Here is a 15,270-nt window from a genome sequence, read left to right as displayed (position 1 = left end):
TTGTTGTTGTTGGGGGTAGGGGGAATTTTGGAATGTACAATTGAATTGGGGAGCAGATGGCACGGTCTGCCTTAAAGCCTAAAACGTGCTGGAGATTCTCTAAATCATGTGAATTTGTGCCTCGTTGCGTGGGTGTGTACGTGTGTGTGTGTGCGTGTTGCCTTTACTGACTAGTGTTTAAAACTTGGTTGACTAACATATTATTTTGGCAGAGACTAACAGCTAACTATCCACTCTCTCTCTATTAATATATGTATATGTATATATAGGTACCCCGAAATATATAGACCCATTACACCCACCCGATTTGAAGAGGAGCTTTGAGCTAGAAGAGTAGACTATTATTACTGAACCCATTTAAACAACTATCAACACCCGAATCCTGATCGTCTAGGCTAGCTGGCTTTGTGGGCTGATCGTTCTCGAATAGCGGATTCATGACGAAATCCTTGGATGTGGCACTGACAGCACGAAAACTATTGCGCTTGAGGTCTTTGTGCAGCAGCTGCTTCTCGAACTGAGTGAGCACAGCCGCCGAAGGACCACCCGCCGAATGCCGCTTGGACACGGACGAACCGAAGGATCTGCCACTGCCGTTGCTGTGCAGGCTCAGCGTCGACTCTGTATGCCGCTTGGGCAGATGCTGTCTATGCCAGGAGTGCTGCGAACGTACGTCAAAGTCATCATCCGGCTCGTTGCCCAAGCCGGAGTCGCGATATTGCGAAGCGGACGTCGAGGGGCGTTCGTAACCGTTGGCTAATGTCAGAAATGGGGGAGTGGGGCAAGTAGGTTTGTTAATGAACTTTAGCGAGCTGCTGCGACGCACTGGCTTCGACAGCGTCCAATGTGAGAGGTCAGCGAGGTTTGAGCTTTGAGCGCTACTTGAAATGCCATGGTTGCCATGCGTTGGAATTACCTCATTGATGACAATGTCCTCATCCGTGGGCTCCGTGCTCCTGTTGCTGCTGCTGCTGCATGCCAAGGAGGTGCCACGAGTGGGCGTGGTCGCCAATGGAGCATTGTTTATATAGTAATCACGACTGTATCTGTGGAATAGAACGACAAGTTTAGATTAGACTCGCAATTTCTAGACGAGTTGAGTGGAGTTACCGCTTGTAATCCTCCTTGGCTGGTTCCTGGTCCGTGTTGGATGCCGCATTTGTCATCAGTGCCAGAGCCTTCTTCTCGGCACTGGGACTGATATTGGGCACATCCATCAAGCGTTCCTGTGTACCGCTAATGCGTTGCTTCAAAGCCTCCGGCGCATACGGATTGTTGGGCATCTCAACGGCATTATACCATTTCTTTACCTCACGTTCCGCGATGGAGCCTGAAAATGTGTGGATAATATGTTTAAGTGGCTATAATTAAAGCAGTCTTAGACAACAATTTAGCTAGTCTAGTAAAAAAAATATAAAGTGAGAAAGACAGATATAGATATATGTATATATAGAGAGAGCGTATAAACGTAAACACAAGTAAGCTATGTAAATTAGGAGACAACAACAAACACCGAGTGATGGCTGTGTGCGTGTTACCTGGGGCAAAGCGCCGCAACATTACAACATCATCATCATTATTATTATTAACATCATCATCGTCAACACCATCATCGATAACAACTTCATTATTATTATGATCATCGGCATTTAGTTGATTTGTTTTGCTTTGACTTGACCATCTCAGTGAACCATTTGTTAGTTTACCATTTGAACGTGTTTTGGTATTTTTGTTAGTATTTTGTGTTTTAGTATTTTGGTTAGTATATGTTGCTGTTGTACTAGAGACTGCCTCATCCAATATTTCATCGGGACAACTATCATTATTGGGAGCCAATAGCTCGGCGTCGCCATTAAAAGTCTCATGAGAGGTGGACGGCGAGCTCTCATTGCTGTGCTCTGACCGAGAGCCGGAGCTCAATTGATCTGAGAATAGAATGTGGTTAATAAAGTTAAAGCCAATCTCTCTTAGGCTAACAACAATGAAATAGTTCTCATCATTATTATCAATAGTATCTAATGATGTTTGGCTGGCAATATCTGAAGCTACATCAAAATCTGGAAGAATCTCTATCATATTGCTGGGATTATTTACGTCTAAATGATAATCTGGCTCTTCGATCTGGTCATGACTGAAATCATCTACAGCTAGTCGAAAGTTATCATCTAACTCAGCAATACATTTTTTCTTATTATCTATGTCTAAATGGCTTTCTGGCTCTTTCACATCATCAATATTTATATCTAAGCTAATGGGCTGATTGGCTGCTGAATTGAGTTCATCGAACAGACTCGCATGTGCTTCATATTCTATATCATCTGGCGGCTCATCGAAACTATCAAAGGAACTCAGGTATTTGTGCATAATTAAGGCGCGTTGGCTTCTTCTTTCGATTGTGGCTAACAGTCGTTTGTCTTTAATGTAAATCTTGCAAATGGTTCCGAAGAGGTTCACAGGACGCACAGGACTCGCAGTTGAGTCTTCATCGCTCGGTGTTGTCTCTGCTCGGATTTTCGGCTGCCTTTGCAGATGTTTCTCAGACAGTTTTACTAGAGCACTATTTTTGCTCTTACAAGATTCACTTGGCAAAAGATCTGGTAGTGCTTCATCAGTCTGTATTATCAGTTTATCTGTTTCAATGGTTGACTTGGGTTTTTCGCATGCAACTTCCTCAGATTTAGACTCTGTTGTAATGTCAGTACTAGCAACCTCCTCAAGTGCTGGTGCTGGAGTTTCCTCGGATGCACTCAGAGATGCTGCAATGTTCTCCTCAATTGTCACTGCTGGATGTTGCTCTGAAACAGACTGTGACTCGGTACCAACAACCTCCTCAAGTGCTGGCGCCGATGTTTCCACTGTTTTAATATTAATAATCTCTTCTTGTGCAGCTGCCGTAAATTTCTCTGATTCAACCTGGGACTCTGCTGCGATACTTTCCTCCTGAGCTGCAATTTTCCCAGGATCAGCACTAGCAACCTCCTCAAGTGCTGGTGCTGACGTTTCCTCGGATGTCACTGCTGGATGTTGCTCTGAGACAGACTGTGACTCGGCACCAACAACCTCCTCAAGTGTTGGCGGCGATGCTTTCTCTGATTCAGGCACTGTTTTAACATTAATAATCTCTTCTTGTGCTGCTGCTGTAGATTTATCTGATTCAACCTGGGACTCTGTTGTGGTAATTTCTTCCTGAGCTGCAGTTTTCGCAGGATCAGCACTAGCAACAGGGGTTACCTCCGTAGCACTGGTGTTGCTCGTTGGTGTTGGACTAAGTGCATCCTCGATTGTCACTGCCGGATTTTCCTGTGAGACAGACTGTGAATCGACACCAACAACCTCCTCTGCTGTAGTTATTTCTGCTGCAGTAATTTCCTCTGGAACTGTAGTTACTTCTGCTGCAGTAATTTCCTCTGTATCTATAGTTACTTCTGCAGGAGTTTTTTCCTCTGCAGCTGTAGTTGTTTCTGCAGGAGTTTTTTCCTCTGGAGCTGTAGTTATTTCTTCTGCAATAATTTCCTCTGGAACTGTAGTTACTTCTGCTGCAATAATTTCCTCTGGAACTGTAGTTACTTTTGCAGTAGTAACTTCCTCTAAAGCTGTAGTTACTTCTGCAGGAGTTTTTCCATCTGGAGCTGTAGTTACTTCTGCAGGAGTAACTTCCTCTAAAGCTGTAGTTACTTCTGCAGGAGTTTTTTCCTCTGGAGCTGTAGTTATTTCTGCTGCAGAAATTTCCTCTGGAGCTGTAGTTACTTCTGCAGGAATTTTTTCATCTGGAGCTGTAGTTACTTCTGCTGCAGTAGTTGTCTCTAGAGCTGTAGTTACTTCTGCAGGAATTTTTTCCTCTGGAGCTGTAGTTACTTCTGCTGCAGTAGTTGTCTCTAGAGCTGTAGTTACTTCTGCAGGAGTAACTTCTTCTAAAGCTGTAGTTACTTCTGCAGGAGTTTTTTCCTCTGGAGCTGTAGTTGCTTCTGCAGGAGTAACTTCCTCTGGAGCTGTAGTTGCTTCTGCAGGAGTTTTTTCCTCTGGAGCTGTAGTTACTTCTGCTGAAATAATTTCCTCTGGAGATGTAGTTATTTCTGCAGGAGTTTTTTCATCTGGAGCTGTAGTTATTTCTGCTGCAATAATTTGCTTTGGAGCTGTAGTTACTTCTGCTGCAATAATTTCCTCTGGAGATGTAGATACTTCTGCAGGAGTAACTTCCTCTAAAGCTGTAGTTACTTCTGCAGGAGTTTTTTCCTCTGGAGCTGTAGTTGCTTCTGCAGGAGTAACTTCCTCTGGAGCTGTAGTTGCTTCTGCAGGAGTTTTTTCCTCTGGAGCTGTAGTTACTTCTGCTGAAATAATTTCCTCTGGAGATGTAGTTATTTCTGCAGGAGTTTTTTCATCTGGAGCTGTAGTTATTTCTGCTGCAATAATTTGCTTTGGAGCTGTAGTTACTTCTGCTGCAATAATTTCCTCTGGAGATGTAGATACTTCTGCAGGAGTTTTTTCCTCTGGAGCTGTAGTTACTTCTGCTGCAATAATTTCCTCTGGAGATGTAGATACTTCTGCAGGAGTAACTTCTTCTGGAACTGTAGTTACTTCTGCAGGAGTGACTTCCTCTAAAGCTGTAGTTGCTTCTGCAGGAGTTTTTTCCTCTGGAGCTGTAGTTATTTCTGCTGCAGTAATTTCCTCTGGAGCTGTAGTTACTTCTGCAGGAGTAACTTCTTCTAAAGCTGTAGTTACTTCTGCAGGAGTTTTTTCCTCTGGAGCTGTAGTTGCTTCTGCAGGAGTAACTTCCTCTGGAGCTGTAGTTGCTTCTGCAGGAGTTTTTTCCTCTGGAGCTGTAGTTACTTCTGCTGAAATAATTTCCTCTGGAGATGTAGTTGCTTCTGCAGGAGTAACTTCCTCTGGAACTGTAGTTAATTCTGCAGGAGTAACTTCCTCTAAAGCTGTAGTTACTTCTGCAGGAATTTTTTCCTCAATAATTTCCTCTGGAGCTGTAGTTACTTCTACAGTAGTAACTTCCTCCAAAGCTGTAGTTACTTCTGCAGGAGTTTTTTCCTCTGGAGCTGTAGTTATTTCTGCAGGAGTTTTTTCCTCTGGAGCTGTATTTATTTCTGCAGCAGTAATTTCCTCTGGAATTGTAGTTACTTCTGCTGCAATAATTTCCTCTGGAACTGTAGTTACTTCTGCTGCAATAATTTCCTCTGGAGCTGTAGTTACTTCTGCAGGAGTTTTTTCCTCTGGAGCTGTATTTATTTCTGCAGCAGTATTTATTTCCTCTGGAGCTTCTGCAGGAGTTTTTTCCTCTGGAGCTGTATTTATTTCTGCAGCAGTAATTTCCTCTGGAATTGTAGTTACTTCTGCTGCAATAATTTCCTCTGGAACTGTTGTTGCTTCTGCTGCAATAATTTCCTTTGGAGCTGTAGTTACTTCTACAGTAGTAACTTCCTCTAAGCCTGTAGTTACTTCTGCAGCCATAAATCTCCCTGGAACTGTAGTTACTTCTGCTGCAATAACTTCTTCTGGAACTGTAGTTGCTTCTGCTGCAATAATTTCCTCTGGAGCTGTAGTTACTTCTGCAGGAGTTTTTTCCTCTGGAGCTGTATTTATTTCTGCAGCAGTATTTATTTCCTCTGGAGCTTCTGCAGGAGTTTTTTCATCTGAAGCTGTAGTTACTTCTGCAGGAGTTTTTTCCTCTGGAGCTGTATTTATTTCTGCAGCAGTAATTTCCTCTGGAATTGTAGTTACTTCTGCTGCAATAATTTCCTCTGGAGCTGTAGTTACTTCTACAGTAGTAACTTCCTCCAAAGCTGTAGTTACTTCTGCAGGAGTTTTTTCCTCTGGAGCTGTAGTTATTTCTGCTGCAATAATTTGCTTTGGAGCTGTAGTTGCTTCTGCAGGAGTAACTTCCTCTAAAGCTGTAGATACTTCTGCAGTAATTTCCTCTGGAACTGTAGTTATTTCTGCTGCAGAAATTTCCTCTGGAATTGTAGTTACTTCTGCTGCGATAATTTCCTCTGGAACTGTAGTTGCTTCTGCTGCAGTAGTTGTCTCTGGAGCTGTAGTTACTTCTGCAGGAGTAACTTCCTCTAAAGCTGTAGTTACTTCTGCAGGAGTTTTTTCCTCTGGAGCTGTAGTTATTTCTGCTGCAGTAATTTCCTCTGGAGCTGTAGTTACTTCTGCAGGAGTAACTTCCACTAAAGCTGTAGTTATTTCTGCTGCAATTATTTTCTCTGGAACTGTAGTTACTTCTGCTGCAATAATTTCCTCTGGAGCTGTAGTTACTTCTGCAGGAGTAACTTCCTCTAAAGCTGTAGTTACTTCTGCAGGAGTTTTTTCCTCTGGAGCTGTAGTTATTTCTGCTGCAGAAATTTCCTCTGGAGCTGTAGTTACTTCTGCTGCAATAATTTCCTCTGGAGCTGTAGTTACTTCTGCAGGAGTAACTTCCTCTAAAGCTGTAGTTACTTCTGCAGGAGTTTTTTCCTCTGGAGCTGTAGTTATTTCTGCTGCAGTAATTTCCTCTGGAGCTGTAGTTACTGCAGTAGTAACTTCCTCTAAAGCTGTAGTTACTTCTGCAGTAATTTCCTCTGGAACTGTAGTTATTTCTGCTGCAGAAATTTCCTCTGGAGCTGTAGTTACTTCTGCTGCAATAATTTCCTCTAGAGCTGTAGTTACTTCTGCTGCAGTAGTTGTCTCTGGAGCTGTAGTTACTTCTGCAGGAGTAACTTCCTCTAAAGCTGTAGTTACTTCTGCAGGAGTTTTTTCCTCTGGAGCTGTAGTTATTTCTGCTGCAGTAATTTCCTCTGGAGCTGTAGTTACTGCAGTAGTAACTTCCTCTAAAGCTGTAGTTACTTCTGCAGTAATTTCCTCTGGAACTGTAGTTATTTCTGCTGCAGAAATTTCCTCTGGAGCTGTAGTTACTTCTGCTGCAATAATTTCCTCTAGAGCTGTAGTTACTTCTGCTGCAATAGTTGTCTCTGGAGCTGTAGTTACTTCTGCTGCAGTAGTTGTCTCTGGAGCTGTAGTTACTTCTGCAGGAGTAACTTCCTCTAAAGCTGTAGTTACTTCTGCAGGAGTTTTTTCCTCTGGAGCTGTAGTTATTTCTGCTGCAGTAATTTCCTCTGGAGCTGTAGTTACTGCAGTAGTAACTTCCTCTAAAGCTGTAGTTACTTCTGCAGTAATTTCCTCTGGAACTGTAGTTATTTCTGCTGCAGAAATTTCCTCTGGAGCTGTAGTTACTTCTGCTGCAATAATTTCCTCTAGAGCTGTAGTTACTTCTGCTGCAGTAGTTGTCTCTGGAGCTGTAGTTACTTCTGCAGGAGTAACTTCCTCTAAAGCTGTAGTTACTTCTGCAGGAGTTTTTTCCTCTGGAGCTGTAGTTATTTCTGCTGCAGTAATTTCCTCTGGAGCTGTAGTTACTGCAGTAGTAACTTCCTCTAAAGCTGTAGTTACTTCTGCAGTAATTTCCTCTGGAACTGTAGTTATTTCTGCTGCAGAAATTTCCTCTGGAGCTGTAGTTATTTCTGCTGCAGTAATTTCCTCTGGAGCTGTAGTTACTGCAGTAGTAACTTCCTCTAAAGCTGTAGTTACTTCTGCAGTAATTTCCTCTGGAACTGTAGTTATTTCTGCTGCAGAAATTTCCTCTGGAGCTGTAGTTACTTCTGCTGCAATAATTTCCTCTAGAGCTGTAGTTACTTCTGCTGGAGTAACTTCCTCTAAAGCTGTAGTTACTTCTGCAGGAGTAACTTCCTCTAAAGCTGTAGTTACTTCTGCAGGAGTTTTTTCCTCTGGAACTGTAGTTATTTCTGCTGCAGAAATTTCCTCTGGAGCTGTAGTTACTTCTGCTGCAATAATTTCCTCTAGAGCTGTAGTTACTTCTGCTGCAGTAGTTGTCTCTGGAGCTGTAGTTACTTCTGCAGGAGTAACTTCCTCTAAAGCTGTAGTTACTTCTGCAGGAGTTTTTTCCTCTGGAGCTGTAGTTATTTCTGCTGCAGTAATTTCCTCTGGAGCTGTAGTTACTGCAGTAGTAACTTCCTCTAAAGCTGTAGTTACTTCTGCAGTAATTTCCTCTGGAACTGTAGTTACTTCTGCTGCAGTAGTTGTCTCTGGAGCTGTAGTTACTTCTGCAGGAGTAACTTTCTCTAAAGCTGTAGTTACTTCTGCTGCAGAAATGTCCTCTGGAGCTGTAGTTACTTTTGCAGTAGTAACTTCCTTTAAAGCTGTAGTTACTTCTGCAGGAGTTTTTTCCTCTGGAGCTGTAGTTATTTCTGCTGCAGAAATTTCCTCTGGAGCTGTAGTTACTTCTGCTGCAATAATTTCCTCTAGAGCTGTAGTTACTTCTGCTGCAGTAGTTGTCTCTGGAGCTGTAGTTACTTCTGCAGGAGTAACTTCCTCTAAAGCTGTAGTTACTTCTGCAGGAGTTTTTTCCTCTGGAGCTGTAGTTATTTCTGCTGCAGAAATTTCCTCTGGAGCTGTAGTTACTTCTGCTGCAATAATTTCCTCTGGAGCTGTAGTTACTTCTGCAGGAGTAACTTCCTTTAAAGCTGTAGTTACTTCTGCAGGAGTTTTTTCCTCTGGAGCTGTAGTTATTTCTGCTGCAGTAATTTCCTCTGGAGCTGTAGTTACTTCTGCTGCAATAATTTCCTCTAGAGCTGTAGTTACTTCTGCTGCAGTAGTTGTCTCTAGAGCTGTAGTTACTTCTGCAGGAGTAACTTTCTCTAAAGCTGTAGTTACTTCTGCTGCAGAAATGTCCTCTGGAGCTGTAGTTACTTCTGCTGGAGTAACTTCCTCTAAAGCTGTAGTTACTTCTGCAGTAATTTCCTCTGGAACTGTAGTTATTTCTGCTGCAGAAATGTCCTCTGGAGCTGTAGTTACTTCTGCAGTAGTAACTTCCTCTAAAGCTGTATTTACTTCTGCAGTATTTTCCTCTGGAACTGTAGTTATTTCTGCTGCAGAAATTTCCTCTGGAGCTGTAGTTACTTCTGCTGCAATAATTTCCTCTAGAGCTGTAGTTACTTCTGCTGCAGTAGTTGTCTCTAGAGCTGTAGTTACTTCTGCAGGAGTAACTTTCTCTAAAGCTGTAGTTACTTCTGCTGCAGAAATGTCCTCTGGAGCTGTAGTTACTTCTGCAGTAGTAACTTCCTCTAAAGCTGTATTTACTTCTGCAGTATTTTCCTCTGGAACTGTAGTTATTTCTGCTGCAGAAATTTCCTCTGGAGCTGTAGTTACTTCTGCTGCAATAATTTCCTCTAGAGCTGTAGTTACTTCTGCTGCAGTAGTTGTCTCTGGAGCTGTAGTTACTTCTGCTGGAGTAACTTCCTCTAAAGCTGTAGTTACTTCTGCAGGAGTTTTTTCCTCTGGAGCTGTAGTTATTTCTGCTGCAGAAATTTCCTCTGGAGCTGTAGTTACTTCTGCTGCAATAATTTCCTCTGGAGATGTAGTTACTTCTGCTGCAGTAGTTGTCTCTAGAGCTGTAGTTACTTCTGCAGGAGTAACTTTCTCTAAAGCTGTAGTTACTTCTGCTGCAGAAATGTCCTCTGGAGCTGTAGTTACTTCTGCAGGAGTTTTTTCCTCTGGAGCTGTAGTTATTTCTGCTGCAGTAATTTCATGTGAAGCTGTAGTTACTTCTGCAAGAGTTTTTTCCTCTGGAGCTGTAGTTATTTCTGCTGCAGTAATTTCCTCTGGAGCTGTAGTTGCTTCTGCAGGAGTAACTTCCTCTATAGCTGTAGTTACTTCTGCAGGAGTTTTTTCCTCTGGAGCTGTAGTTATTTCTGCTGCAATAATTTCCTCTGGAGGTGGAGTTATTTCTGCTGCAGTAGTTTCCTTTGGAGCTGTAGTTGCTTCTGCAGGAGTAACTTCCTCTGGAGCTATAGATACTTCTGCAGGAGTAGTTTCCTCTGAAACTGTAGATTCTCCAGCTGGAGTAACTTCTTCTGGAACTGTAGTGACTTCTTTTGGAGTAGTTTGCTTTGAAGTTGTAGTTTGTTCAGCTGGAGTTACTTCTTCTGGAATTGTAGTGACTTCTGCGTTAGTAACTTCCTTTGAATTTTCTTCCTCTGTATTTAAAGGAGCGGCTGCTTGAGTATCTGGAACAGTTGTTACTTCTGCTGGAGTAACTTCTTTTCTAATGGAAGTATTTTCTGCTGCAGCAGCCAACTCTGTAGTGACTTCTGCTGGAATAACTTTTTCTGGACTATTATTTTGTAAAATAATTCCCTTTGGCGTTGTAGATTCATCGGCTAGAGTAACTTCCTCTGGGTCTGTATTTACATTTAGTGGAGATACTTCTTCAGAGGCTATAACTGGAGTGTCAGCTATTTCTAGTGAAGTAACTTCTGTTATTACAGCTGTAAGGATATCTGTTGTGGCTGGTGAACTTTCCTTTTCAGGAGCAATTACTTTTGCTTGAGTAATATCCTCTGAAACTAGAGTTACATCAGCTATAGTAGCTGGCGCTGCAGTTGTTTCTACGAGAGTTATTTCTTGTTTTGTAGTTACTACTCCTTCGTTTTCTAAAATTTCTTCTGCAGTAGCAGTTACTTCAGCTGAAGGAACTTCCTCTGGAGGTGCAGTTACTACAGGAACTTCTGTAGCAGTTTCTGGAGTAAATTCCACTGGAGCTGCAATTACTTCAATTGGAAAAACGGTCTCTGTTGCTACTGCAGGAGCTTTCACTTCAGCAGCAGTTATCTCTACTGGACTGAATTCCGTTGGAGCTGTACTCAGTTCAGCTGGAGCAACTTCCTCAGTCGTTGTTAATTGAGCTGTACTAATATTATCAGGAACTATAGGTATGTCTGCTGGCGAAATATTCTCTACTGGTGCTGGAGATTTCCCTTCAGTAGCAGTTACATCAACTGGAGCTACCTCCTTTGGAAGTTCAACCACTGGTGCTGGGACTTTCCAAGTAGTGGCACTTACTCCTGCTGGAGTAACCTTTTCAGAAGTAGCACTGAGTTTTGCTGGAGTTATTTTATGCTTTGGAGTTACTAGAGCTTCTTCAGTCTTAGCTGTTCCTCTCTCAATTATGGGTAGCGAACACCTTCGTGGAGCTGCGTGCATTTCAAATACTCCAATTAAAGCGCTAACTTTGTTTGTGTGTGGAGCTGAATCGGAGAAATGTGGTTCTGGTGTATTGATTGCACTAGCAATTTCATTAATTGCGTGTGCAGACATTAACATTTGCTTAGATTTAAGTTCCGTTTCTGCTGAGCTTTCAATATTGGGAAATTGAAATTTAGATATGCTTTTAACTGAAGACTCCTCGGTGGTAGCTATATCCTGGGGTGTTTTAATTATCTCCTCGACCTGTGGAATAGCTTGGGCAGTAGCAACAGTTTGAGAGTTTGCGACTTCAGATGTAGATTGTGCTTCCGTGACTCCTTCCTCCTCGTCAATAATGTCCAGAGAGTGCTGAACTAGCTCCATTGTGCGGGAGTTAATTTCGGCCAGAGCCAAATCACTCAGCTCCTGGAGTGTATGAATTTCCGTGGCAGTCATAACAGGAGGCTGATCGGATGCCGGAACAGCGAGCATGGGCCCCAGTGCCATGGCTGCTAGTATCTCAATAACCGAAGGAGTATTTTCATGTGACTGACTGTCCTCTAGATATTCAACATCACCGAAGCCTGTTATGCCCTCGCTGAGATCGCTGAGGTCATCTGCTGGAACACAAACGACTGCTGAATGCCGCTGCTCGACAACTATGCACAAATACGCTGAGGTACATTACGTGGATGGGTACAATATCTAAGGGTTTAAGACTCCTAAGCTAATCAAATTTAAGGATATACAGTCTATATATGTATGTATGTATGTTAAGTGTTTAGGTTAGCATATGGGATCAGTAACTGTGGATTGGTACGAACAAAAAAGAGTTGGGCACTAACCTGCGATGAGTTTCTGGCCAGGATCTTCTATCTCTTCTTCATCATCTTGAAAACTCGTTGGAGGCGGCGGTACCAACAGCTTCGATGTCTTCGTGGGCTGTTGAACGAGCGGATTAGTGGTCTCGGTGAAAGCCGGTTCATTTTCCGCTGGCAAGGTGTTTGAGGTCAAACTTGTGCGATCCACTAGCTCATCCAGCACTAGTTTTGTATTCTGTCCGCCGATTAGATGCTTGCTCAAGAGCCGATCATTCAGCTCAGTGTCGCAACGCAACAAATCCATGGATGTTTCCTCAGCATCGGAACCCATTTCGGACAGATCGCTAACCTCGTCGGCCGTTCGATCACCAATCTGAGCACGAATATTCTCTTTAGGAGCGGGCACCAGCATCCCAATGCTGCTCGGTGTGGCCGAACTTTGCAGGGTGCTGCGCTTCTTTTTGAACAGCCAATTATCCTCCCAGGTGCCATCGCCGACCATGCTCGATGTCATGGACATAATATCTAAAATGAGATGGACGACCAAAAAGAGGTGTAAAATTCATAATATAGATGGCAAAGAATTCTGTGATAGGATACTTACCATCTTCTGATTCGGTAACGGACGCTGAAAAATCGGGCAATGGCACCATGTGAGCAGCTATATAGTCACTCAAAACCGATTCACGCTCCAGATCCAACTGCAAGCCAGCAATTTTCTCGGATTTGCCAGTCTAAAAAGTTGGGTATATAGATATATATATATGGATATTTGTATATGTTTGTTATTTACATTGAGTCCCAGTTCATGATCCGTTAGGCTGCAATCGCTGCGCGGCTCAATGGAACTGTCAGACGTAGTGCTCAAAGCTTCCGCATTGTAATTCTCATCAATGTTGCGAGCACTCAAATCCGGCGTACTCTCCGATATAAGCCTCGTATTGCCCTCCTTGTCCGCAATCTAGAAAATAATAGGTTGAGATATTAGTAAACTAGAATAACTTGACAAAGATAAGGGAAGCCTTAGGCAGCCGGCTAGACCTGAGACTGTGTTGAAAAACGTCAAAGGCTGTGACGTCACGCGTGCACCTAAAAACTGAATCGATTTAAGCGTTACGCTGCAGAAAAGTGAAACTTGCTGAGATTTTAGCAGTAATAAAACTATAAAAAGAGGCGTAATCAAAGGCTTATGAAATCTATGTTGAAACAGTTTAAAATACGAGTGCCTGATAAGATATGGCATATATATAGATGTATTACTCAGTCCAAATTATATATATAAAGATAATTTGGGTTCTTTTTCCTGTTGTAATATTTACATTTTGCGCTGACTCGGCCATGGTCAATTCCACAATATGAGAATCGAGTTAAGGCAATTTTTAGGCAATGTGAAATTGAGTTTTTTCACTAGCAGGAAAAGTCAATGATCCAATTAGCAACTGAGTTGGCTTTAACTGTTTAACCGTCTAACAGTTCTATTCAGGCGTCCGCACGCTTGCAACAATGGACAGCAACTAATTAGTGGGGCATGCAACTGTGGCAGCATTTGCCTTCCAATTGGCTAGCGAGAAGCCAGCAAAGTGTGGCCCACAACGAAAGTGAAAATCAAAAACGAGGTTCGTGTTGGCGGAAATAGCGAGCACACCAAATCGGAAAATGGGAATTATAAATGGATGAGGTCAAATATAGATAGTTGCTGCCACAGATGCAACAGTTGTTGCAGCAGGTCATGTAGTTTTTTTGTTTGTTTTTTTGTTTGCCAAGCTAGACACATAATGAGATTGGTTGGAGTTAACTAGATGCTAAGAATATAGAAGAAAATAGAATTCGAGGCACTTTAGGAGAACTCACTCCCAGATTTCTGTCTGCCTCCCTAAAACGTTTTCAATGGGATAAAGTGGAGGCTATTGAAATTGCAATTTTTTAAAGCTTTACGCATCTGATGTTGCTTAGCCAAAGGCCCAAGCCGACTAGGTTATATAAATATAGTTATAATGAAATATCAATATTCTTCTTCTCTTTCTAGTGACAATAACATAAACAGCATAATATCTTAGATACTTTATCATAGTCAACTCTCGATCAATCTTTTTTTCTTCGAATTTTGTAAGCCAATATTGCATATCTAATTTATACATATCTCTATAAAAAATGACTAGAAGAACTAAATGAATCATTTTTGTACTTCATATATGATGACAGTTTTTAGGACAGCACAAAGTATTTATCAAGGCTAGTTTGATAAGTTTCTGACCTAACACAAATATCAAAATAAATTTATATGCTTTTCGGTCTAATTTTATTATCTTTAAGGTCTTTTGATTTCATGACCACCTTCGTTTATGCTTCCTTATCGTACGATAAACAAACGCATTTATTATTTACTTTTAATTTTTCCAATATCTTTCTCATGTTTCATTTGAGTTAATCTTTTTTATACATATCTCTAAGACTTTAAGTCTGGAGATACGCAATTTGGCATTTAAATACTTTTAATGAATAAACAAGCAGACATTACTCAGATATTTGCAGGTGTTTACTATAGAATGAAGTGTGCTCTCACCTCTACCCATTACACTTTCGTATAAATTTCTATGTCTTACCTTATTCAGCACCGCTGTGGCCAATAGATCCTGATAGATTTTTGGCTCGAAATAGTGTTCGGTGCGATGGCGTCTCTTGTTGTTGTTGTTGTTGTTATTATGAAAGCCCGATAGCTGCCCATTGGAGCGTGTATCCAAGCTAATCTCAGAGACGGCGCCCGTTGGAGTCATGAGCGAGTTGCTGCCGCTGCGCAGAGTTTCCGCAATGATGCTCTCGATGAGAGTGCGCAGACGTGTCTGAGATATGTCAGCCAGTTGATCATTGTTGTTATTATTGTTGTTGCTGTTGCTGTTATTGTTGTTGTTGTTGTTATGGCCATTGACAATGGCTGGCAAGTCTGTAATACAGTCGAAATGGTTAACAAAGATGTCTCAGTGAGTTCAAGAATATTAGCACAAAAGAATCTAAGTAACAAATAAAAAAACTATATATATTAACACACATGAATTGAATGGAAAAGTGAGTGTAGAAAGTGAGTGAGTTGTTGTTGTTGCTTGTTGTAGAAGGCATACCTAATTTCACCTCAATGACGTAAACAATGTAAAAGACAATAACAGCTGCCACAGCATACATGCCAGTTATTAGCCCCAATGTAAAGTCCATGCTAGACAGTTATTTCTATATATATCTGTATATTTAGATATACTATATGTCAATTGGGTATATTCACATTTATGAATAGACTGTCACATTTGTTTGTTATTGTTATTTTGTTAACACTCGGGAGTTTTTTTTTTGCTTTGTTTTATTTCTATTTGTCTTTTGTGCTGTTTCAATATTTATGTTTCGATTTTAATTAACGCAAATACAACAAATAATAAAA

At 41.6% G+C, this 15,270-nt stretch overlaps 1 protein-coding gene across 6 annotated transcripts in view; it reads right to left on the bottom strand.

The window, feature by feature from the left end:
- Positions 1-15,270, bottom strand: part of M7BP (Myosin-7a binding protein) — a 41,916-nt gene that overhangs the window by 2,574 nt on the left and 24,072 nt on the right. For 3 of the 6 annotated variants that reach the window (XM_089261636.1, XM_089261638.1, XM_089261639.1), the window contains 6 exons: positions 14,447-14,784; positions 12,637-12,804; positions 12,448-12,577; positions 11,868-12,368; positions 1,111-1,330; positions 917-1,046 (listed from right to left, as the gene is read on the bottom strand). In XM_089261636.1, coding sequence (XP_089117762.1) covers positions 917-1,046; positions 1,111-1,330; positions 11,868-12,368; positions 12,448-12,577; positions 12,637-12,804; positions 14,447-14,784 — 1,487 coding nt within the window. Of the gene's footprint in view, positions 1-916; positions 1,047-1,110; positions 1,331-1,538; positions 1,926-2,573; positions 2,757-3,266; positions 11,643-11,867; positions 12,369-12,447; positions 12,578-12,636; positions 12,805-14,446; positions 14,785-15,270 lie in introns of all 6 variants that reach the window. The other 3 variants (XM_089261635.1, XM_089261637.1, XM_089261634.1) reach the window with 2 other exon arrangements.

The sequence above is a fragment of the Drosophila navojoa genome, chromosome 5 (assembly GCF_054131105.1).
Source record: "Drosophila navojoa isolate 15081-1374.11 chromosome 5, UAZ_NAV_1.0, whole genome shotgun sequence".
In the NCBI taxonomy this organism is placed as follows: Eukaryota; Metazoa; Arthropoda; class Insecta; order Diptera; family Drosophilidae; genus Drosophila; species Drosophila navojoa.
This window is presented reverse-complemented; position numbering and strand designations above follow the sequence as displayed.